Source organism: Pelophylax lessonae, assembly GCF_965119305.1.
Source record: "Pelophylax lessonae genome assembly, chromosome: 10".
In the NCBI taxonomy this organism is placed as follows: domain Eukaryota; kingdom Metazoa; phylum Chordata; class Amphibia; order Anura; family Ranidae; genus Pelophylax; species Pelophylax lessonae.
Window position 1 is genome coordinate 204238860 of NC_138777.1, and position 26504 is coordinate 204265363.

At 45.7% G+C, this 26504-nt stretch overlaps 1 protein-coding gene across 1 annotated transcript; it reads left to right on the forward strand.

The window, feature by feature from the left end:
- LOC309566024 (fibulin-7-like) lies at positions 1-26504 on the forward strand (the record flags this gene model as incomplete). Its single annotated transcript, XM_082271043.1, has 8 exons — positions 1-90; positions 639-710; positions 6554-6704; positions 7078-7248; positions 13418-13537; positions 18427-18567; positions 18647-18785; positions 26141-26504. Exons 2-8 carry the CDS (start codon positions 648-650, stop codon positions 26502-26504), a joined length of 1149 nt encoding a protein of 382 aa, XP_082127169.1. The 5' UTR covers positions 1-90; positions 639-647.

Genomic DNA, 26504 nt, shown 5'->3' on the forward strand with positions numbered 1-26504 from the left:
CCGGAGAGGAATGTGGAGGTAATGAGTTCTGCACGGCACACATCTTGCGCAGTCACATAGTAGCTGGAGCATCGCGGAGCTCATCATACGGTGAGTATCTGGGGGGGGGGCAGCTACAACCTGGGGGGACCCCACAAGGAGAGACCCTCTATTTATTTAGGTGGAATAATCTGCAGATCTCCTGACAGTTGGATATATTCCTCTTTCTTTAATTTTTTTATATAAATTACTTTTGTCCTGTTGCACCCCTTCCACTTCTGAATTTGGAGGTTTACTTATTTTTAATAATTTTATTGACAACAAAATGAAAATGATGGAGACACACTGCCCCGCTGGATATTCTGAAATGTTTTTTATCATATAAAGCAGACGTAATCCAACGTATGAGTGGTCTGAGCCGCAATCTATGAGGGCGATCTGTGCAATACATCATGATGATGAATGTTCACTGCTACATACAATGTTATAATTGGAACATTTAACGTGACTGCTGTGATCCTTCCACTTCCACAATTGTGACATTTTAAACAAAATATTCTTTATTTGTCTATGAAGATGAAACATTGTATCAATACTTAATATGTGTGTGTGGGGGTGGGGTAGATGTCATCTGCTTGACTCTGCTTTCCTCCCTGCAGGTTGTCACCATGATGAAGGTGGTTTTGCTGCTCTGCGTCACCCTCCATCTTCTGGGCCCCTCCACTGGCCAGGTGAGTTTAAGTCACTGCGGGTTATCACCAGTGGTGGCTGGTGCCCCATAGGTCGGGGGGCCAGCAAATGGACCACACCAGCTCGAGCCCGCACACCATACCCCCCCCCCCCCCCCCGGTTGCCGGCTCACTCACCCTGGACTGACATGAGGTGGGGAGACAGCAGCGGCTTCCCTCTTAGTATCCTCCGTGGGTAGCGCTTCCCCTGCGTCTCCTCCCTCCTCCTCCTCCTTCGCCAATAGGATGGCTTCTCCTTTCGGCCAATCGGGAAATGGGTCTCAGGACCCGCTTCCTGATTGGCCAGGAGGAGAATCCATGTGACAATGGTGAATATTCATTTGCTATTGTCACACAACTGGGTGGGCAGTGCTCTGCGCCCCGAGCCCACCCTTTTTTGAAGCCAATTAGAGCCTTTGGCTCTAATCACGTGCTTAAAAAAAAAAACCCATGGAATCCATGCGTCCGGCGCCCTGTAGATTAGGGGGCCGGATGCATGGATGGGGGGGTGGTGCCCCTGCGCCCCCCAATGGACAGGCTGCCACTGGTTATCACAGCGGGCACACCTCACCTTGATCACAGCAGGCACACCTCACCTTGATCACAGCGGGCACACCTCACCCTGATCACAGTGGGCGGTTTCCCTTCAATGTCCGTTCAGGAATTTAGGAACTTTCACTCTTCCAAATTTGTTGGATGTAGACTCCAAAACCGACTTCCTATACTGTGTAGGAACAAGCATGGGTGAGTTGGGTGTTCTGACTTCCCTGGTTTCATGCTTGTTCCAGGTCAGGAGGACAGTCCTAGGGTCTGCAACATGACAGAAAAATAAAAAGCTGATGATATAAATTTGTCTATGTATCTGGAAGAAAGTTGCCATATACCCGGGGTCCTCAATAGGCGGACTCCGGGCCGCCTCCGGACCCACACGGATTAAAATCTGGACCGCCGAAGCGGTCTGCTTCCTTCTGTCTCAGCGGGGGACAGAATGGAGAGGATCGGGAGGATCGGACTGGCTGTGTTTAGCGCTGCATGATTACAAAAAGCCGAGTACAAGTTCTTCTGCGGCGGAGAGATGTCCTACAAAGTCCCGCCTCCTGGGCCGGCTGTTACCTATGATAGACAGAACACTGGTGACGTCTATCATAGGAGCCAGTGTCCAGGAGGCGGGACTTTGTAGGACATCCTCTCCGTCGGGTAAGAAGAACTTGTACTCGGCTTTTTGTAATCATGCAGCGCTAAACACAGCCACTCCGATCCTCTCAATTCTAACCCCCCCCCCGCTGATGACAGAAGGAAGCAGACCTCGGCGGTCCAGATTAATGGGGGCACGCACACTGGTCACTGCATTATTGGGGGCACAAACACTTTTCACTCTGCATTATTGGGGGCACGCACACTGGTCACTGCATTATTGGGGGCACGCACACTGGTCACTGCATTATTGGGGGCACAAACACTGGTCACTGCATTATTGGGGGCACAAACACTGGTCACTGCATTATTGGGGGCACAAACACTGGTCACTGCATTATTGGGGGCACAAACACTGGTCACTCTGCATTATTGGGGGCACGCACACTGGTCACTGCATTATTGGGGGCACGCACACTGGTCACTCTGCATTATTGGGGGCACGCACACTGGTCACTGCATTATTGGGGGCACAAACACTGGTCACTGCATTATTGGGGGCACAAACACTGGTCACTCTGCATTATTGGGGGCACGCACACTGGTCACTGCATTATTGGGGGCACGCACACTGGTCACTCTGCATTATTGGGGGCACGCACACTGGGCACTCTGCATTATTGGGGGCACGCACACTGGTCACTGCATTATTGGGGGCACGCACACTGGTCACTCTGCATTATTGGGGGCACGCACACTGGTCACTCTGCATTATTGGGGGCACGCACACTGGTCACTGCATTATTGGGGGCACGCACACTGGTCACTCTGCATTATTGGGGGCACGCACACTGGTCACTCTGCATTATTGGGGGCACAAACACTGGTCACTGCATTATTGGGGGCACACACACTGGTCACTGCATTATTGGGGGCACACACACTGGTCACTCTGCATTATTGAGGGCACACACACTGGTCACTCTGCATTATTGGGGGTACACACACTGGTCACTCTGCATTATTGAGGGCACACACACTGGTCACTCTGCATTAATGGGGGCACACACACGGTTGCTCTGCATTAATGGGGGCACGCACATGGTCACTCTGCATTAATGGGGGCACGCACATGGTCACTCTGCATTAATGGGGGCACGCACATGGTCGCTCTGCATTAATGGGGACACGCTCTGCATTAATAGGGGCACACACATGGTCGCTCTGCATTAATGGGGGCACACACATGGTCGCTCTGCATTAATGGGGACACCCTCTGCATTAATGGGGGCACACACATGGTCGCTCTGCATTAATGGGGGCACGCACATGGTCGCTCTGCATTAATGGGGACACGCTCTGCATTAATGGGGGCACACACATGGTCGTTCTGCATTAATGGGGGCACACACATGGTCACTCTGCATTAATGGGGGCACGCACATGGTCGCTCTGCATTAATGGGGGCACGCACATGGTCACTCTGCATTAATGGGGGCATGCACACTGGTTGCTTTTCATTAATGGGGGCACGCACAATGGTCGCTCTGCATTGGATGGGGGCAAGTTTTGGGGAATGCCTTTTTTTGTTGTTGGCGTTCTGTATTTGGAATTTGACGGTCACTTTTCCGGACCTCGGACTGAATGGAAAATTTGTAAGTGGACCTTTCAAGTTTACATTTGAGTACCCCTGCCATATACCATTCCTTCTCCTTAGATATATCTACAATTTTGCAGATTTTCCATTTTCTGAATCGGCTCAGGAAAGAAATTGGCCTTTTTCACACAGGTTTCAGCTTGTATAAGAGCAGTGTGAACTGGATGGACTATTGTCTTTATTCAACCTCAACTACTATGTAACAGCAAGCTTTGGCAAAACATTTTTTGAGAGCTTTCAGCAAGCTTTGTTGAAGCTTTTAAAGTACCATTCAACTCCAGTTTGTAAATGTTGAACACAGACCCTAATGGGAATGTTGATTGCCACTTTAAACAAGCTGTAATGTTAGCAGGATTTAGCATTAAGATCTGTGTTCAAAACTTACCACAGATCCTAATGGGAGTGCTGATGGCAACTTTAAACAAGCTACTAGCAGGATTCAGCACTTAAAGCTTGTTGAAAGCATGCTAGCAGCTTGCTTAAAGTGATATTAAAGTCTCCTTTAAAAAACAAAAGTCATACTTACCTGCTCTGTGCAGTGGTTTTGCACAAAGCAGCCCTGTTTCTCCTTTTCTCTGGTTCCTCGCTGGCGCTCCTGACCCCTTCCTCCTGCTAAATGCCCCCAGAGCAAGCAGCTTGCAATTGGGGCCCCCGAGCAGGTTCACATCCAAGCTGCAACTCTGGGTGTCCATTTTTGCACAGAGCCGCAGCTTAGTGTCACCCCTTCTCTCTCCTGATTGGCTCAGTGGCTTTAATTGACAACGGTGGGAGCCAATGGCCAACTTTGGAGGCAGAGTCCCAGGAGAGCCGAGGCACTCGTTCAAACCGTTGGGCCGAGATGGGGTTTATGTAAGTATTAGGGGGGGGGGCTGCTGCACAGAGAAGGTTTTTTTTAATTTCATGCAAAGAATGCATTAAGGTAAAAAACCTTTAGCCTTTACAACCTTTTTAAAGTGGCAATCAGCACTCCCATTGGGATCTGTGTTCAACATTTACACATTGCAGCTGAATGGTACCTTAAAAACTTCAACAAAGCTTGCCGAAAGCTCTGCAATGACTTTGTCAAAGCTTGCTGTTCACACTGCTCTTATACAAGCTGAAACCTGCATGAAGCAGGCCATTGACATTGGACTGGAGCAGTGGTGGGGCAAGGCTGAGAAGGTCAAAGTGTGCCCCCTACCCCATGTGCGGTGAACTACTTTGGCAGTATAGGTATTCCAATAAAGCTAATGGAGCGCAAATTGGAAAAGTGACACCAGAAACCGGAAGTGACGTTTTACATTTCACTTTCATATCATTATCAGGAAGTCTTGTTTGCTGATCTCCCTCCCCTCTATCACATGGCACCCACCATACCTGTCTCAGGTCTGCTGATAGGCACGCAAAGCTCAGGTGTACCAACACATGCAGAAGTGTGTAGAAGCTATCCGGTGGCTTCCATCTGACAGCCAACAGCTGGCTTGTCAGATATACACACACTCCTGGCAGCTGGAGCTAAACGGAGTGTGTGTGTGTAAAAACTCACCACCACCATTGTAATACATATGGCGGTGGCAGTAAAAAGGTTGAGGCAACAAAATAATACACATAATATAGGACATTTATTAAGCAAATTAATGACACAATTAGTCACAAATTAGACTGCATCTCCTCCAGTAAAGTCTCTGCCATATGCTACCGTATTGTGTAGATAATGTTATGGCCTCCATGGGATACCTGTCCTATAGCAGTAATGTTGGTGTCTGTATCCTCCACACTGACTGTGTCAAGGTGTAACCCCCCCCCCCCCTCCGATATAAGGACAGCTTGGCCAATAGTTGGCTTTTAAAACACTTTGAAACCAGGGGAGTAACTACAAGGGTTGCAGGGGTTGCAATCGCAACCGGGCCCTATACTCCAGGGGGCCTGTGCAGCTCCCCTGTACACCTGGATAGGAGGGGCGGTGGGGGCAGCAAGTAGAGAAATCGCTGTCCTCCTTTTTCCTCCTGTAGCTGCAGGAGGAAAATGGAGGAGATTGGTTCTTCTGTATGCTGTCCCCGCCACTCCTATCCAGTTCATTTGTGTTCTGCTGTCTCCGGGCCCCTGTGCTGCCCCCCCACTGTGCTCCCTCCTCTCTCCTGCCGGCTGCTGCAGGGAATGTGTCACAATAGAGAACCAGGAAGGGGGTCGGTAAATATGTAATTTACCAGCTCCTTCCTTTTCTGAATGGACAGAGTCCTAGTCAGTGACATTGTAAAAATATAAAATAAAATGATAAAGAATAATACAATTAAAATACCAAAAAATAAAAACTACTGACACCAGTGGGTGAACTTCCAGGATCGCAAAGGTCACACTTGCAACCGGGCCCTGGCATTCCACCACCGTGGGGAGGCCCCAAGATGACAGGAAGGGGGCCCACTGCAGAACCTGTGAAAGGGTCCCGCTGCAGGACCGTAATAAAGGGCTCCCCAACGAGAGTAAAGGGCCCCAGGATCAGTGGGAAGAGCCCCAGGCTTGAAGGGAAGAGCCCCGGCCAGGGGTCGGGGGGGGGGGGGGGGCCCTATATGGTTTCTTGCACTGGGGCCCTGAATGTTCTAGTTACGCCTCTGTTTGAAACCAAATGTTGGCAGTGGCAGTGCTCGTGCTTCTGTGTTTAATGATTCCTAATATATTGCAGGGGCAGTATCGATCTTACAATAAATCTGTTATTTTTATATTAGGTGCACCTAATGTTGCCCACACACAGAGCAATTCTGGAAGCTTTCCTTCAGCTTTTAATAGACACATATACAATGGTGGACTGTCGGATAAGCCTAGGGTAGATGTTCCTAATACAGTGATCAATGGCAGCCTGTCAGCAGCAGCTTCTTCCCTGTCTGTCTGAACACCTGCCGCTGCTTTGTACATTTCCTCCCAGCACAAAGCCCTCAAGTTTTCCTGACTGAGGTTAGGTGAGTTCTGTTCCCTTTCCCGGTGAGACCCCCCCCCCCCCCCATACACACGTCTTGTACATAGAGGGGGTTTCTGGGCTGTGGGAGTTTTGTGATGATTGCCATATGATTTGTCCACCCAGACCTGCTCAGAGCAGCGAGAGGCTCTCCGAACTTTGCGCCAGGTCCAGAAGCTGCTTACCGACCACGAAGCGTCCTACCTGCGAGGAATGAGGACCTTGAGCCGAAGGCTGAACCAGCTGAGGACCCATCTGCAGAAGGGAGACGATAAAGGTGGGTGCGATTCCGATGTGTGCAGGGAACTTCTCTTATTTCTTGCACCTGTACATCAACTAGCCATACACTTTACTGTCTGATTTTACAGTCTCTTTGAACCCTTTTATGTCAGAGGCCAGTAGTAAAGATTCCTGACCATTGTGATTGGCTGCACAGTCTAATTGGGGTTGATTTACTAAAGGCAAATCCACTGTGCACTGCAAGTGCATTCAATGTAGATCTGAGGGGAATATCTGAAATGAGTGGAAGCTCAGCTGATTTCACTGTCAATATTCATGTCCCCTGTCTGCTACCCTCCTCATCACTCATAAACCTACTTACGCAGTACGCAGTATTATTATATCTCCCTCACCCTGCCTTCCTCTGTTAGACAATTGCTCCCCTCTGAAGCCTCCTCGTCATGGACGCATGCTGGGCGGAAAGCTGAAAGTAGGACATGAGGTGCATTTCTTGTGTGATTTGGGGTTCCACCTGCTCGGCTCTGAGACCAGAACCTGCCTGGACAACCAGACCTGGAGCGGACAAGCAGCCAGCTGTGCAGGTAGTAGTCATAGCGGATTCTGACTTCTGAATGACTGGTTACATAGTTACATTTTACACATCAACTATTGACACTGGCAAACGATCTTTGGCTTACCAGCTGCTAGTGAACTGTAAATCCCAGCATGCACACTATGTTCAGGCTGTACTGGCTCTTGCAGGTCCACAATATCTGGGGATTTGGAAAATACTGGAAGATAAATTTTACCAGTTCTCCCATAAGGAGGTATGAGGCTCCATTCACTAACACACGTGATACAGAAAGTGTTTAATGCCTGTCTTGTGTGTGCCAGAATGACTGGGAAATTTCATTGGTCACTTTTTTCTTCTGCGGACAGGTGTAAGCCCAGGCACACAGTATAGATTTCCAGGAGAACTGCTGACCTTTGTGCTCCTTTCAATCAGAACTGGAATAACTTAATGACCCCAGACTGTACTGTACGGCCATAGACAGTATTACATGTCCATGGACTGTAATACACGACCATAATCTATACTGAATGACCATATAGTGTTATGACTGCAGATGGTACTGCATGACTATAGGCAGCAATGAACAGCCAAGGACAGAACCACACTATGTAACTCTAGACCAGGGATCCTCAAACTACGGCCCTCCAGCTGTTGTGGAACTACACATCCCATGAGGCATTGTAAAACTCTGACATTCACAGACATGACTAGGCACGATGGGAATTTTAGTTCCTGAACAACTGGAGGGCATTGGTTTGAAGACCCCTGCTCTAGACTGTATTTCATGACCATAGAGTGTACTGACTACAGGGCCGCTGATAGGGGGGGGACCACCAGTCCTCTTGTAGGGGGCCCGGGCACACAGGGGGGCCCCAACACCATGGGAATTGGTGCGGTCGGGAGGAAGGGAAATTACAGAAGGAAGCCCTGTGCAGCTCTCTGCAGCAACTGAAAGCCAGTTTTTCCCCCCTTTTGCCAGCTTTCACCTGCTGCACAGGGAGAGACACAGACACAGGGCATCATTCCTGTAATTGCTTCTCAGAGACAACGATTCCCCCTCCCTGCTCTGCCTGCTTCTGAGCCCCCCCCCCCCCCTTCCCATGTGCCCCCCTTCCCATGTGCCCCCTTTTCACTGTAAAGCCTCCCCGCAGCACTGCTTGCTTCCCTGTCCTGTAAAAGAATAAAAAACTGTAGAAAAAAAATAATAATTAAACATTGTAATAGATCATTGTAAAAAAAAAAAATAATTGTAAAAATGTTTAACATTTCAAAAAAAAAAGTTATAAATTAAAAAAAAAAAATGTAAAAACAATTAAGAAAAGGCTAATTCACACAGGTTTTCTGTTATGTTTGTGTCTGCCAACAATGATTTTAGTGTATTTTTAGTGAAAATATTGTCTATAAATTCGGGGGGGGGTCCTACCAGGTAGGCTGTATGGGGCCCTGTGATTTCTAGCAGCAGCCCTGACTGACTATATAATGAACTGCATTATCTCTGAGAATATTGCATGGCCATAGACTGCACTGCAGGAACATAGAGCTGTAGAGGGTACAGACTGTAGACTGTGGTGCACGACCATAGATTGGACTGCACTGCACAACTGTAGACTGCATTGCATAACTATAAAGTGTACTGGGCATAGTCTGTGCTACATGAATGTAGACTGTGCTGCAGAGTATACTGCACACATCCATGGAGTGTACTATATGACCATAGATTGTACTGCACAACATGACTGTGCAGCCAGTGACTCCACCTATTCCTTGCAATCTTAGAACAGTCCCTGCACCCCCTCCCTCTCCAGAGCAGTGGCTTGCCCCTTCCCTCCATATAGCTCCATCTGAAGTTTTAGTCATACAAAGCCAGCGAGCTTCTACTGTGCCATATCTTTAGGTATTCCATAGTGCTCTGGGAATCCCTATATATATATATATATATATATATATATATATATATAGTTCTAATGAAACCACCATCAGTACACACTGTATTTGGGAGTGGTTACACCTAGAACCTAAATGCCAACATCCCTTAATAAACTGCAACAAGTGAACATTACCAAACCAGTGTCTGAAACACCCCCCATACCTGTAGTGATTCAAATTAGATAAATATGTAATAAATTCTAAATAACAACAATGACACAGAAACATTTCTATGTAAAATTAAATGAAAAGCATGTATGTTATAGATTACCAATATCACTCGCATACATCTATAAAAATAAAAAAAATGCCATTTTTATTAATAAATACTTACTGGTAGCACATGTACAAATTAAACCCCCCCCCCCCCCCCCCCAAAGGCTGACAATATAAATATATAGTCATCGTGTACAAATCTCTGTATTCCCGACGCGTTTTAAAATTTTCTTTCTTCAGGCAGGAAGAGAATTCGCTCAAACTGAAACAAACACAAATAGGTAGCGACACCTATCTGGATTACTATATCACACTTGTTGGAACATGTTCGTGACACCCATTTGGATTATCATATTATATTTGTGAACTTTCATGTTTATCATTTTAGCGCAACTTAAATAAATATTTTTCTATTGCAGCTGTGTTGATATCTCACAGATTAGTTGCTGCTTGTACTTTTGGTTTGTTTTTATTTATTATATGTAGCGCGGTTTTATCCTTCTTTAATTATTTGCAACAAATATATATATATATATATATATACAGTCTGTATTAGAGCTGCACGATTCAGAATAAAATAAGAATCACCATTTTTTGCTTGGAATAAAGATCGCGGTTCTCGGTGTAACATTGTCTTTCACATTATACAAAAAATTGGGCTAACTTTACTGTTTAGGAGGTACTAACTTATTTTCTAGCAAAAAATACTGATTTTAAATTGTAAGCAACAAGTGTCAGAAAAAGGTTTAGTCTTTAAAGCGGAGTTCCACTGGACCAGGTCATCACTGACCTCCGAACAGACTGAGGTGCATCGGATGGGCCGATCCCTAATGTCCCAGAGGGGTTCTATTGGATTTAGGTCAGGCGAGCGTAGGGGCCATTTAAAGTGGAGTTCCACCCAAAAGTGGAACTTTCCGCTTTAAATACTCCTGATCCCCTGGTATACCACATTTCGCATGTCATTTTTTTGGGGGGTTGCGGGTACCTAGTTCTGATAGGTACCCACTCCCACTTCTTCTGCTCAGGCTGCCTAAGTGGCTCGAGTGGAAGTTCTCCTCTCCCTTCCCTCCCCGTAATCTTCTGGGACACGTCACAGGTCCCAGAAGATTGCCCATCCACTCAGGACACGCAGCGCGACTTGTGCATGCGCAGTCGCAAGCTGTCACAGCCGTGTGCCCACGGTAGTGAAGCTGGCGCCGCAGGGAGTAGAGGGAGAGAACCGAGGCTCCCCCCGGCCGTATCACTGGATCGTGGGACAGGTGAGTGTGTGTTTAATAAAAGTCAGCACTTTTTGTAGCTGCTGACTTTTAATAAACACAAAAAACAGTGGAACTCCGCTTTATGTTCCGGTTCACACTATAGCGATGTCAGACTTCGCATGTGATTCGCACCACACTGCTCTGCAAATCACATGCGATGTCTGTGCGATGCAAATTCAGCCATACAGATTGTATAGCTGAATTACATTGCATTCAGACCAAAGTTGTGCAGGACTCTTTGCACTAGAATCAGATCGCATGGGTGTTCAGACCTATGCCATCCGATTCCTTTCCGAATTGACAGTTCGAACTGCGATATGCAAACTGATCTGGGGGTGTCATTACTTTGTATTGACACCCCCAGCGATTCGCATATGGCGGTGTGAACTGTCTGCGAGTCGGGTGCGATGCGAGAACCCACAGTGAATTTGCAGGGTTCCCGCATCGCACCAAAGTCAACCGGCACTTAGAGGTTAAACTGCCCTCCTTTACAGATGGAAATATATTCCTTTGATCTAAAAGAAGGAAATGAGAAATGATACATTGTAAAACATTGTGCTTACAGTTATCTCACAGCCTTGGTGATGTTGATAAACATTTGCTGGAGGCTTTCCTTGACAGCTGTGAGTGAGCAGAGAACAGCTCTGCTCTGTATGAATCGAGGAAATGCCATCTTAAGATCGTGGGGGGTGTGAATCGAGATCATGATTTTTGTAACGATTAATCATGCAGCTCTAGTCTGTGAGTATAAACACCTCCCAATTTAAAAGGAGCAAGGTAAATATAACCATAAAGAGACCATGCCATGCCTTCATGAGTGGGTAACAGGGGAGAGGTTTACTCCACTCGCACCATCTGGGGGATCGAGCCAAAGCGATCCCCTACCTGTAATCCACAGTATTTTAATGGTAGCAGAAAGACATGCAATCAAGTGTGTTTTTCAGTGTGAATGAATTCTCTTCTCCCCTGAGGATGTAAGAAAATTGTGAAACGCATTGGGAACAGAGAGATTTGTACATACCAACTATGACTGTATATTTATATTGTCAGCCTTTAGGGGTGTTTTAATTTGTGCACGTGCTACCAATTTTATGTGATAATAAAAACAATCTTTTATATGGATGTGTGTATAAAATTATATATATTATATTATATTATATTATTAAGTAATACATGTTCACTTAAAACCACCATCAGTTTATAAACTTGCTCATTTTCACCCCAAATTATTTTTTATGTTTCTTTTAGACGATGACTATGACCACTTCCTTAAAGGGAACCTGTCATTAAAGACATGTACAGGCTCCCATTGCTGACCACCTCCTTCTAAAAAAAAAAAAAAAAAAATTCCAGTCATGCTGGTCCTCTGTCCCATGGAATAGCCTATCCTGTTAGATTCCATTATATAAGCAACATTGTGTTTTGGGGATCTTAAAAATATTATTTTGGCACCTTTTTATGAGTAGCCATGTACAGCTTTGTGACATTAGAGCTTGGGCCTTTACATGCAAGCGTTACACCTGATCCCCGTGTTGTAGACACACAGCCATGGGTTATATTATGCCATTGTGTCCTGGAATCTGGAGATCTCTGCACCATCAGAGCCTGCAGGCTTACCATGATATAAAGGGCTTTTTTTCTCAGAAAAAAAAGGTACAGGAACTCAACTACAAACCTCCCCCCCTCCCCAAAACCCCCTCCCCAAACTGGTCAAAATTTCACTAACAGTGGGAGGGTCTTAAAGGGGCATCAAATACCAGGAGTGCATTATGTACAGAGTGCAGAGTTCAGGGGTGTGCTACAGGCAGATTTTGGGAGTGTGCTACGTACTGTATACAGTGCAGAGTTCAGGGGTGTGCTACGTGCAGAGTTTGGGAGTGTGCTACGTATACAGTGCAGAGTTTAGGGATGTGCTAAACACCGAGTGCAGAGTTTGGGAGTGTGCTACGTACTGTATACAGTGCAGAGTTCAGGGGTGCACTAAACGCAGAGTTCAGGGGTGTGCTACAGGCAGATTTTGGGAGTGTGCTACGTACTGTATACAGTGCAGAGTTCAGGGGTGTGCTACGTGCAGAGTTTGGGAGTGTGCTACGTATACAGTGCAGAGTTCAGGGATGTGCTAAACACAGAGTGCAGAGTTCAGGGGTGTGCTACAGGCAGAGTTTGGGAGTGTGCTACGTACTGTATACAATGCAGAGTTCAGGGGTGCGCTAAACACAGAGTGCAGAGTTCAGCGGTGTGCTACGTATACAGTGCAGAGTTCAGGGGTGCGCTAAACACAGAGTGCAGAGTTCAGGGGTGTGCTACGTGCAGAGTTTGGGAGTGTGATACGTATACAGTGCAGAGTTCAGGCAGGGGTGTGCTAAACACAGAGTGCAGAGTTCAGCCTTCTTCCACCACAGCTGCTTGGCTCTGCATCCCCCATTGACCTCTCACTTTAACCCCTCGTCTTCTCTAGTACTTCCCCTCACACTTTAGATGGCTTTGCCTATCTCACTTGCAGGGAGATCATCCAGTCAGTGGGGGTGTCAGCATTCGCACTGCACCCCAGGCATCGGCATCTCCTTTGTCCCCATACTGCACTTGGAAAACACAGGAAGCCAGACCTCTGTGTTTACAAGGGATAGTGATGAGCAGGGAGCAGAGGGCCTGAGCCAAAGGTGGTGGAACTGAGTTCCAGCTGAAAAAAAGCCCTGATGATACAGATATCTGGTGTTGTCTGTCTAGCTTGTTAATGATTCAGCTGCAAAACAATGTAACCGTGCCCTGTGTCACCATGAGTTTTTCTGTCCACAGAGTCACCGCCTGCCACCAACACGACCCTCCTTCGCCCTGCCAAGTGTTCCTCCTTCCATGGGACCAAGCACTGTACCTGCGATGCCGGCTATATGATCCAGACGGGAGGCGTCTGCCAGGGTAACCAGTGGGGGAAAGGAGAGGGGTGGTGTGTGTGTATTGGCTGCACTGCCAAATCTGTGTGAGAAGAGACTATGTCCTCTCAATGTTCCCAAACAAAATGTGTGTTAGAGGGAAGGTCTTCAGTTAACAGAATGTAGTGCACGATTTGCTAAGGATCTAACCTTCCAACATTAATTCAACGTTATTTCATTAAAAGGTAATTAATGGGCTGAAAAACTGGAATTATGGGCAGCCAGTCATATCACTGTGAAGTTATACAAAACCAAAAAAGAAAAAGGTGGGGCTTTGAAAGGCCAATTGGGAGAAGGAGGACCAAGATACAACCATGTAAATTAAAATAAAATAATTTTATTAATACATATAAAACAACATGTGCAATTTAGGGACACAAAGAAAAATGTCCCGTACAAAAATTACAAATGGGATAAAATACGCAGTGGAGAAATATGTTCCCTGGATAGGGAAATGTAGAATACTTAATGCAGATGTTGATGCAAGTCTCAGATGACACTCGGTTTGAGGGTCCCAATAAGCCAACGTGTTTCGCATACAGCTTCGTCAGGGCCAGAGAGACCAGACAAGACCGATATTTCCAACTGCGTGCAAAGATAAGAGTGGCAGGATAGACGTAAAGTCCCTAAATCAAGATGCAGGGTTCAAGTGGTGGCTCCAATATCAGCAGTACTTTTTATTTGTTCCTAAGGCATGCCGGTATCTCTCCATATACCAGTACCTTCATGGCTTTAACATATGTGTCCTATTTATAGCAGGTTGGATAGCACCATAACTCATTAGTTTTGTAGCAGGCTATAGTAGCCTTAGGAAACGCACATCCGAATGTTGCTTTTATTAATATATGTAGTAAGTGCCAGAGGTACGGAAATATATACTCAGTAATGTCCCATATAGGATTGAGGCAGGGAGATCAAAGGCATACTGTACAGTCATAGACAACACAGGTCCATGGCTGAAGCTTTCATTAGTAGAGAAAGCCTTATCAATAGTGGTCCTCTGCATATCACTGTGAAGGATTGCCTTCCTGGCCAATCAGCGGCTCCACCTGACTAGTGGTGGTCCCCCTTACACCATAAAAACAGATCCTTGGCATTGGTCATGTGACCAGCAATGGGAGGGATGCCAATGATATTTTTCAGACTCGGTTTCCATGATATTATACTGCTGGATAATAGAAACAAATCTGATCTGATGTATGTATGTAGGTCACTTTAAAACAAAATTCCAGCAAACCTAATCTCAGGTTTTGTGCATTTGGCATGTAGGTTGCATTTAAGTTTGCCGAGGCATTTATTGCATCACGGAACAAAGCCCTCTAATAGGGGTAGGGACTGGGGGTACAAATCTGAGGTAGTTTTACATTGAGCTGCATTGTGTCTAATGGTTTAGGGTGTATTTAGAAAAGAAAAAAAACAAAGCTGATCATCCATTGAAACTGCATGTAAATTATTTTTGTGGGATTAAGGAAAGATTGAATGTTCTCGGCTATATTCTCTGTGGATCGAATGTGTAAATGAGGGAAAATTTTGTATTGTGGTCTCTAGATGGTGATCTCATAGGAAAGAAGTATGCTCCTTGGCGCCATATAGTGGCCATATAATGCAGTATTTTTTGCACTCACACATTTGAATTTCAGAGAATATAGCCTGAGAACATTTGATTTTGCCTCGTTCGCACAGTAGCAGTTTTCATGCAGTTTCAATGGATGAACAACTATGCAAATTTTTTAACATGTACACCCGTGTGTCTCTATTGACCCCGTGGCACATGCAGTGCATTATGGGATTGTGGGATTGAGGGGAGGGAGGGTGATAGAGCTGGAAAAAAAACATCCTGAGAGAGCCCAGATTTGGGGCTTCAAGGGTGCACAGCTTTGAACTGGCATCTTGTGATCCATACTTTCAGATACTTATATTAGATATATATATATATATATATATATATATATATATATATATATATATATACAGTTTCCTTTTAAAGATGAAGTTTAATTTGCCTACATTTTACCTTCATTGGTTCAGTTCCTCCTTTCCTTGTAGGGAATAGGTGTTCCTAGGAAGATTGCGTTTGCATGTAGACCACCCTTGGTAAAGGCCACAAGGTAAACCTAGTGAATGAAAGGGGTAGGCCAGGGACAGTCAAGCTGGAGAGGAAAGAGCTAAAGGATGCTGGGCATCTTCCAGCCAGGAAGTGAGGAAGGCTCTGTATGACTTGCTTCGGCTTCTAATGCACATTGTGAAACTCACACAGTGTGCAGTAAAATCAGAGTAAACAATTTCAGTCCAGGAGAGGAGCCGGTACAACTGTGCCAGATCTGGGGAAAGGCATGAGGTCAGATTTAAGGGAGAACCTGGTTGACCCCACTGTTGAGTAATGTGAGTGTAATGGTGTTAGTTACACTTTCATCTTTGCCACCAGTCTGCAGATATCCTGCAGACTTTCTCCCATTGTGCACTGCTCTACCATCTCCTTCTGTTCTTCTTTCCAATCCTAGAGAAGTCCACTGGGATTTTCCCAGCTCTACAGGAATTGTGGAGCAGAAGGCAGTGGCCGGAGATGTACCAGGAACGGTATATGTTGGTATCTATGGATCTCAAAGATTCTAGAAGAGAAGGTCATTAACAGTCCAGGAGTTTGAGGTCTGAGGATAAGAGGATAAAAGGGACAAAACATCCTAATGAGTGGTTTACTGGATCGAAAGAGCTGGTTTTGTTTACCAGCAATTAGATTCTTCTTATCATGTTTGCAGTGCAGTATGGAAGGTATGGTCTTTGTAGGAACAGAAACACTCCACTATTAGGCACTTATCAATCCTCATCTAGTCATCGCATATAGATTGGTTTATACACTACGTACATGACCTCTATGAACTTGTTGGAAATCCACTTCCAAGACAATGGCCATCAATGTGGATTTGCTCCTAACCTCTAATGGCCATTAATATGGAGTTGCCCCATCCCTTTTTAGCCATTAATATGGAGTTACCCCATCCCTCCATGGCCATTAATAAGTAGTTGCCCCATCCCCATTAATATGGAGTTGGCCCGTCTCTATGGCTAAGTCTATGGACACCTGGCCATCACATCTATGTGAGCTTGTTGGACATCCAGTTCCAAAACCATGGCCATTAATGTGCAGTTTCTCCCATCCTCCAGTGGTCATTAATATGGAGTTGTCCCATCCCTCTATGGCCATTTATATGGAGTTGTCCCATCCCTCTATGGCCAATAACATAGAGTTGCCCCCATCCTTATGGCCCTTAATATGGAGTTGCCCCCATCCTCATGGCCCTTAATATGGAGTTGCCCCCATCCTCATGGCCCTTACTATGGAGTTGCCCCCATCCTCATGGCCCTTACTATGGAGTTGCCCCCATCCTCATGGCCCTTACTATGGAGTTGCCCCCATCTCCATGGCCCTTACTATGGAGTTGCCCCCATCTCCATGGCCCTTAATATGGAGTTGCCCCCATCTCCATGGCCCTTAATATGGAGTTGCCCCCATCTCCATGGCCCTTAATATGGAGTTGCCCCCATCTCCATGGCCCTTAATATGGAGTTGCCCCCATCTCCATGACCCTAAATTTGGAGTTGCCCCCATCCTCATGGCCCTAAATATGGAGTTGCCCCCATCCTCATGGCCCTTAATATGGAGTTGCCCCCGTCCTCATGGCCCTTAATATGGAGTGGCCCCCATCCTCATGGCCCTTAATATGGAGTTGCCCCCATCCTCATGGCCCTTAATATGGAGTTGCCCCCATCCCCATGGCCCTTAATAGGAAGTTGCCCCCATCCTCATGGCCCTTTAATATGGAGTTGCCCCCATCCTCATGGCCCTTTAATATGGAGTTGCCCCCATCTCCATGGCCCTTAATATGGAGTTGCCCCCATCTCCATGGCCCTTAATATGGGGTTGCCCCCATCTCCATGGCCCTTAATATGGAGTTGCCCCCATCTCCATGGCCCTAAATTTGGAGTTGCCCCCATCCCCATGGCCCTAAATATGGAGTTGTCCCTATGTGGTTGTGACAGCCTCCACTCTTCTGGGAAGACTTTCAACAAAATTTTGAAGGGTGTCTGGAAATTTGTACCAATTTGTGAGGTCAGTTATTAATGTTGGATGAGAAGACCCAGCTCACTATCAGCATTCCAATTCATTACAAAAGTATTGAGTATGGTTGAGGTCAGGGTTCTGTGCAGAACAGCTGAATTCCTCCACACCAAACTGCAAAAACCATGTCTTTGTGGAGCTGGCTTTGTACTCGGGGCACAGCCATGCTGGAACAGAAAAGGGTCTTCCCCCCAAACTGTTACTACAAGGTTGGAACAATTGTCTACAATGTATGATGTAGTATTAACAGAACTTTTTACTGAGTATACCTGAACTCCATCATCGTGAAGGGGGTTCCCATACCTTTGGCCTTAGAGTGTATGGACTTTTAAACTGCAACTCTATACAAAACCTATTTAGTGTTGGATGGAGTGTGGAAGGATCACAACCCCTGTCAGATTTTTACTGCTGTCTGTGTCCCAACTGGAGAGCCCCTCTGTGTTTGTTCTGTGGACAAAGACTGATAGGAAATCCTAAAATATTATGGTTGTCAACTAAACTGGAGGTGAGGGACACTTTATAATGGAAATGCCTGTCCTGGTGACAATTGTCTATGAGGAGATTTCCCATCACTTCCTATTGTGCCTACAGGAAAGGAAGAACAGAGACCTATTCTATCCAAAACCTAAAATACATTTTGGCTTTAGATATATTTTAGGAAAGCTCAACAAAATTTCCCCAGTAGGTCCCAAACAACACACTTTGTGGTATAATAGGATTACCGTAAGTTTTTATTGGTTTCTGTCCCCCCTTCACAGACATTGATGAATGCAGTTTGTTCCATGGAAGTGCACTTGCTGCGAAGATTTGTATCCATGAATGTGTCAATACTCCTGGATCATACCAATGTGTCTGCCCACAGGGGTATCTGCTGGATTCTTCACAGAACAGCTGCCAGGGTAAGTTGCCACATCTATGACACAAATACCCAGATGGTTTTCACATGACCACCTCACCACCTGATTCCTTACCTCTCAGATATTGATGAGTGCGTGTCAGAGCAGAGCGCCTGTGCTGGAGGACAGACTTGCGTCAATCTGTATGGCGGCTTCACGTGCGTCCGTCCAGAGTGCCCCAAGCCCAAACACAACACGACCTACATGAAGACCTCTGCATAGTGAGTATGATGTCCTCCTCATGGTCTACAGATAATGGGAGACTTGGAAAGGCTTCAGTGGAAGCCAAATAAATGAATTCCTCGGCTTGAAGGACAGGGGCACTTAGAATAGCTGTAGAAGAAAGAAGATTTTACGATGGATTTAGAAAGGGGCGTCCTTTACAGGAATATGATATGATAATGATGGTAAAAGAAATGTGTTGATTAGTCTTTAGGTGGAGCTCAAAATAATTACCCTGTCTCCTAACAACTGTTGGGATAAGATAGCAGCCACTTAGGGAGGGAATTGTTTTTAAAAGGGCTGGTAAAAGCAGGCTTTTACTCATGGTTTTTGTTAAGCCAGCCCTGCCCACCTGCCACCATTTTTGCGTAGGCAAGTATTACTTCCTTTACAGGAATATGATATGATAATGATGGTAATAGAAATGTGTTGATTAGTCTTTAGGTGGAGCTCAAAACAATTACTCTGTCTCCTAACAACTGTTGGGATATGATAGCAGCCACTTAGGGAGGGAATTGTTTGTTTTTAAAAGGGCTGGTAAAAGCAGGCTTTTACTCATGGTTTTTGTTAAGCCAGCCCTGCCCACCATTTTTGCGTAGCAAATATTATGTCTCCTCCTCCTCTGTAGCCTCCTGGAATATGCACAGATCATATTCCTTAAGGCTGCAGCAGCAAGGACACACAGTGGCCAGAGTGTGGCGCTGCGGAGTGTCTTTGGGGGCTATCTGCCTGAACTCGGAAAAGACAGCCAGCTCCCAATGACATCACAGAAGATGAAGCACAGGACCTGGGCTATGTCAGCAGAGCAGAGGATTGCAGTAGGATAACACTTGATTTGCTGAGCAGGAAGTGAGTAAGTAACTGTGTGAACCTAAAACACGCGGTGAGTTTAAAAAAAAAAGGGGGGGTGGGGGAGAGCGATTTTCCTCTTTAATGCAACTATGCAAATGACATACAGTGTCTTGAATAAGTATTTATTCCCCTTGAAATTTTCTACATTTTGTCCTGTTACAACCAAAAATGTAAATGTATTTTATTTGGATTTTATGTGATAGACCGACACAAAGTGTAATTGTGAAGTGGAAGAAAAATGATAAATCGTTTTAAATTTTTTTTACAAATAAATATCTGAAAAGTGTGGCGTGCATTTGTATTCACCCCCCTTTACTCTGATACTCCTAACTAAACTAAAAACCAATTGCCTTCAGAAGTCACCTAATTGGTAAGCAGTGTCCACCTGTGTGTAATTTAATTTCAGTATAAATACAGCTGTTCTGTGGAGCCCTCAGAGGTTTGTTAGAGAACCTTAGTGAACAAATAGCATTATGAAGGCCAAAGAACACACCAGACAGGTTAAGGATAAAGTTAAGGAGAAGTTTAAAGCAGGGTTAGATTATAAAATATCCCAAGCTTTGACCATCTCACTGAGCACTGTTCAATCCATCATCCGAAAATGGGAAGAGTATGTCACAACTGCAAACCTACCAAGACATGGCCGTCCACCTAAACTGACAGGCCGGGCAAGCAGAGCATTAATCAGAGAAGCAGCTAAAAGGCCCATGGTAACTCTGGAGGAGCTGTAGAGATCCACAGCTCAGGTGGGAGAATCTGTCCACAGGACAATCTATTAGTCGTGCACTCCACAAATCTGGCCTTTATGTTAGAGTGGCAAGAAGAAAGCCATTGTTTAAAGAAATATATAAGAAGTCCTGTTTGCAGTTTGCAAGAAGCCATGTGGGGGGACACAGCAGAGGCGTAACTAGAACCTTCAAGGCCCTGGTGCAAGAAACCATGAAGGGCCCCCTGACCTCCGGCCTCGGCCCTTCCCTCCAAGCCCAGAGCCCTTCCCACTGGTCCCAGGACCATTTACGGTGTGGATCCCTTTTACATGCTGTGAAGCGGACCTCCTTCTTGCAGTCTTGGGTCCCGCCATGGTGGTGGAAGGCCAGGGCCTAGTCGCAAGTGCAAACCTTGCAACCCTGGTAGTTCCGCCAGTGTTGTCAGTGTTGAATGTGAATTGTGTCAGTCAGTAGAGCAGTGGACGTGGTCAGAAGAGCAGTAGACGTGGTCGGAAGAGCAGTAGACGTGGTCGGAAGAGCAGTAGACGTGGTCCGTAGAGCAGTAGACGTAGTCAGTAGGAAGGTGGACATGGTCATTAGAGCAGTGGACGTGGTCAGTATGGCAGTGGTCAGGGCCAGAATTTTTTTTAATTTTTGCTATTTTGTTTTTTTTTTTGTTATTTTTTTTACCATTTTACATTTTTATTTTTACAGTTTTTTTTAGGAGCTCCATCTTTGGGGCTTTTCTGAGATATCAGGGGGAGATGGGATGCCGGTAGCTCTGTGGGGGAGCGGGGCATTTTGCAGCTCTGCGTTCACCACCACCATCCTCCCACTAAACTTGCCACACACAGTTACACCTTCTTTTTTAGAGCGCCTCAATCTGGGTGAGGGCACACAGGGGGCACCTTCAGAAGGAGGGGGCAGTGTGATGGGGGGGCGTGGAGGACAGTATGAGGGGGCAGTGTGATTGGAGGGGGGTCAGTGTGATGGGAGGGGCCAGTGTGGCTGGAGGGTGGGGCAGTGTGATGGGAGGGGAGCAATGTGATGGGAAGGGGGCAGTGGACGGCAGTATTGGGGGGGGGAAGTGTGACAGGAGAGAGGTAGTGTGATGGGAGAGGGGTAGTGTGATGGGAGGAGGGCAGTGTGACAGGAAGGGGCAGTATGGGGGGACAGCATGAAGGAGAGGGGCAGTGGAGGGCAGTATGGGGGGACAGCATGATGGAAGGGGGGCAGTGGAGGGCAGCATAGGGGACAATGTGCCGGGGGAGCAGCATGATGGGAGGGCAACAGCATGATGGGAGGGAGGCAATGGGGGCAAGTATAGGGGTACAGTGTGCCAGGAGGGGGCAATATGGGGGGGGGAAGTATAGGGGGACAGTGTGCCAGGTGGGTGCAGTATGGGGGAAGCAGCATGATGTGAGTGGGGCAGTGGAGGCAGTATGGGGGGACAGCATGATGGGAGGAGGGCAGTATGGGGAGGGGGAGCAGAGTGATAGTTGGACACCTGGAACTCACTTCGCTGGGCAGTCTATTTTCTTACACTCTGCTGTGGCAGAGATTGTGTTTGTATCTACTTAGGCGGGTGCAGCCTCGGGGCAGGGAGCATTTCTCCTACCTTGCCCAGCGCTAGGAACAGCCTTGAGACAAGAAGCGGGAGCCAAAGCCGTAGTCAGGGGGCGGAGCTGGGAGGCGGTCCCAGGTACGGATGACTGCTTGTCACTTGTTAACACTTGTGAGTACAGCTAGCACCAGGCTGGATAGGAGGTCCGGTGGGGAGGCATTTAGTAGAACTGATCCCGCCCCTGCAGCCACTGAAAGCCCTGCAGGAACCAAGAGGAGAATGGAGGAGATCGGTTCTCCTACATGTCGCCCCTCCTGCCCGCCTATAGTGCCAGCTGTTTCCACAGTGTGGACAAGGGGCAAGCAGTTATCCATACCTAGGACTGCCTCCCAGCTCCGCCCCCCCTACTCTGGCTAAGGCACAGGTGTAGACAAACATGAAAGGGGACCTGCATGGGCCCGGGTCGCGACCCTTGCAACTGCTATAGTTACGCCACTGGGACACAGCAAACATGTGGAAGAAGGTGCTCTGGTCAGAAGAGACAAAAATTTAACTTTTTGCCCTAAAAGAAAAGCGCTGAACACACCATGCCTACTGTGAAACCTGGTGGTGGCAGAATCATGTTGTGGAAATGCTTTTCTTCAGCAGGGACAGGGAAGCTGATCAGAGTTGATGGGAAGATGGATGGAGCCAAATACAGGGCAATCTTAGAAGAAAACCTGTTAGCGTCTGCAAAAGACTTGAGACTGGGGCAGAGGTTCACCTTCCAGCAGGACAACGACCCTAAACATACAACCAGAGATACAATGGAATGGTTTAGATCAAAGCATATTCATGTGTTAGAATGGCCCAGTCAAAGTCCAGACCTAAATCCAATTGAGATTCTGTGGTAAGACTTGAAAATTACTGTTCAGACGCTCTCCATCCAATCTGACAGAGCTTGAGATATTTTGCAAAGAAGAATGGGCAAAAATGTCACTCTGTAGATGTGCACAGCTGGTAGAGACATCCCAAAAAGACTTGCAGCTGTAATTGCAGCAAACGGTGGTTCTACAAACTATTGACTCAGGGGGGATGCATACAAATGCACACCACGCTTTTCACTTTTCATCTGTCTGGTGTGTTCCTCGGCCTTCATAATGCCGTTTGTTTACTAAGGTTCTATAAAAAACCTCTGAGGGGAAAATGTAGGGAAAAGGGTCTGCCACATAATATAATATCATTGGAGAGATGTCCAGCTGTCTCCATCCCTAATTGTATGTAGCGAAAAAGGAAGGGAATGTGGGACTTTGAGTAAAGGCTGGACACGTAACTTTCATCAAATGCATAGCATAGATAATCTATAGGATCCAAAAAATAGGGACCCGAAAAATTGTATCTAGGGCATGTGATTGAGAATTCAATAGCACACCAGATATGGGTATCGATAGTAGTACATCCATATAGTAGGTATAAATGCATGTAATCATAACACATCCAAAAAATTCATATTCATAAATAATAAATTTATTATGACAACCAATCTACTGTGGGTACTCAGTCTTAAAACATATAAAATTTGATCTACACAATTTAATAATAACCCAAAAAATGGGGACCCATAGAAGGTGGACATAACATTCATAACTTGAAGCATAACATATACAAATAAACATATCAGATCACATATACAAATCACATGAGTAGGAGATAAATACATTGATAACATATCCAGAGTATTGTTATACATAAAACGAATTCCATATGAGATTAAAATCTTTATAAATACATATTCTTCAGTTGGAAAAGACTTGGATAAGATATTTAATTTGAGTGCTTGTAGGCTCGACGCGTTTCATGGACCTCCGTCCATTCATCAGGAGCATAGGGAATACATTATATATCTGGAAAATAATACCAGAATATTAATATACAGGAGGGGAAGGGGAGCAGGAAAATAGCTGTATGTAACCATATATAGAGTCAACACAACCTTAAGTAGTGTAATGTCTTCTAATAATCCAATTCTGGGAGAGGAGGTATAGGGATCAGCCGGGAGATGCCTGACCCGGGGCTGAGGCGTGGACAATATCCAACCAAATGGGGAAGAGCAGCAGGAAAGTAAAAAATCCAATGTGCACATAAGAAGGCATTGAATTGGCATATAATATGTCTCATCCAGGAGGGATATAGTAGATACTCCAAAATCAGAGAGATCTGAAATTATACAATGTATTAGACTTTATTTAATTATAGTTTTTCTTGTCAGAGATGAGACTGATATTTATAGAGAGAGATATTTACCATATTTAAAGAGGTCTCTATTGTAGAATAGTTAAGAATAAAACCAACCACCAGCTTAAAACAAGAATGTGCATATTAGAGAGGGTTGACCAATGTATAAAAGTGCCAAAAGAAGTGGTGAAATAGGCTTACTCATTAACAGGGGAACAAGGCATACAGAGAAAGCAATATGAGATGATATTATGGATGTGATCTCAGTATAAGAAGCGAGAAGGAATAAAAAGAAAAGAAAAAAAAGGGAGAGAAGTAAGGTGGGACCCAAGGAAAAATTAAGAACCACATTTAAAGCACGTGAGTGTCCAAGGGATAAAGTAAATCGTGCTAAGACAAGAAAAGGATACATGTGGTGAATATAGCTGTTGTATTAACAAGTAATAGCCTGTATTACCGTAATTAGAAACTGCAAAAAAACATCAGAATGCCATGTGAAGATGAGAGGTGAACCTGTGATCAGTCTGCTTGCCCCAAAAGTAAGGATGTAATCCACGCCAACGCCATGTCGGCGTCGGGTGTATATAGGCAGAAACGGACCTCTCACATCCGCTCAGAGGCCGGATGTGGGTCGGACAGACGCGCCTCCGACGCTGGTGGATATCAGTAACCATAGAGATGCGGTGTCTATTCAACACCGCACCGCTTGCCTACTGTGCATGGCGCCGATCGTACTGCAACACCCCGCCCCCAGCCTGGATGAATAACAGAGACAGACACGAGGGAGGGGCGGCTAAACATACAATCGCAGCCCTGGAAACAGGAAGTCCGGGCTAAAGCTATAGCCTCCAAATCTAAACTATATTCTATACTGGGTCAAAAGGCAGAGGGATAAATGGTAATTGAATATTAGGGGAAAAAAAGGGGGAAATGGATGTTATTGGTAAAATAATTATTTGTGTTATATAAACTGTAGGTTGATTGGCAAAAATATTTATATGTGACAAGAACGTATGTAGCAGACCGGGTGTCTTCCACCCAAAATCTAGTAGGGAAAAGGGTCTGCCACATAATATAATATCATTGGAGAGATGTCCAGCTGTCTCCATCCCTAATTGTATGTAGCGAAAAAGGAAGGGAATGTGGGACTTTAATTGAGTACAGGCTGGACATGTAACTTTCATCAAATGCATAGCATAGATAATCTATAGGATCCAAAAAATAGGGACCCGAAAAATTGTATCTAGGGCATGTGATTGAGAATTCAATAGCACACCAGATATGGGTATCGATAGTAGTACATCCATATAGTAGGTATAAATGCATGTAATCATAACACATCCAAAAAATTCATATTCATAAATAATAAATTTATTATGACAACCAATCTACTGTGGGTACTCAGTCTTAAAGCCTCTGAGGGCTTCACAGCACAGCTGTAATTTTACTGGAATTAAATTACACACAGGTGTACTCTATTTACTAATTAGGTGACTTCTGAAGGCAATTGGTTACACTAGATTTTAGTTAGGGGTATCAAAGTAAAGGGGGACGAATACAAATGCACACCAGGCTTTTCATTTATTTGTAAAAACAGTTTGAAAACCGTTTATCATTTTCCTTCCACTTCACAATTATGTGCCACTTTGTGTGGGTCTGTCACATAAAATCCTAATAAAATACATTTACGTTTTTGGTTGTAACATGACAAAATGTGGAAAATTTCAAGGGGTATGAATACTTTTTGAAGGCACTGTATGTGTGGGACTGCTGTTGAAGTGGAGAACCCCTGTAGTAGTCGCCGCTATCTTCTGTGTCCCATGCTGAGCAGCTGCACTTGCACAGCACAGACACCATTCACAGATTCACATTTTTCCCAATGAATACAAGGTGTTCTCTGATTGGACAAGGTGGGAGGGGGCAGGGTTGTTACATCACATTATAAATGTTTGTGACCTGCGCTCCTCCATCTTGTATCTGCTCAGTCCTCTCATCTGGTCTCCTCCTGTTTCTGCAGTCAGTGTGAACGGACGCCGTGCCACGTGGGCAGTGCCGCCTGTCTGGAAGCCCCCCATTCTGTCTCCTTTCACTACATTGGCATGCAGTCCCAGCTGTCGGTTCCTCGGGTCCTGTTCACCATGACAGCACCACGGTCTCCAGGAGATGGGCAACGCTTCACCATCACAAGGGGCAAAGGTCAGCGTGGCCTGGAGGTGCGGCAAGCGGGCAGACACCGGGGAGAACTGATCCTGACCAAACCACTGACTGGACCGGCTGAGATAAAGGTGGACGTGGAGATGACAGAAATGTCTGGGCAGGGGTTTCTCGGGAAGCACATCTTTACTGTCACTCTGTTTGTATCTCATTCTAGACTCTGGTGA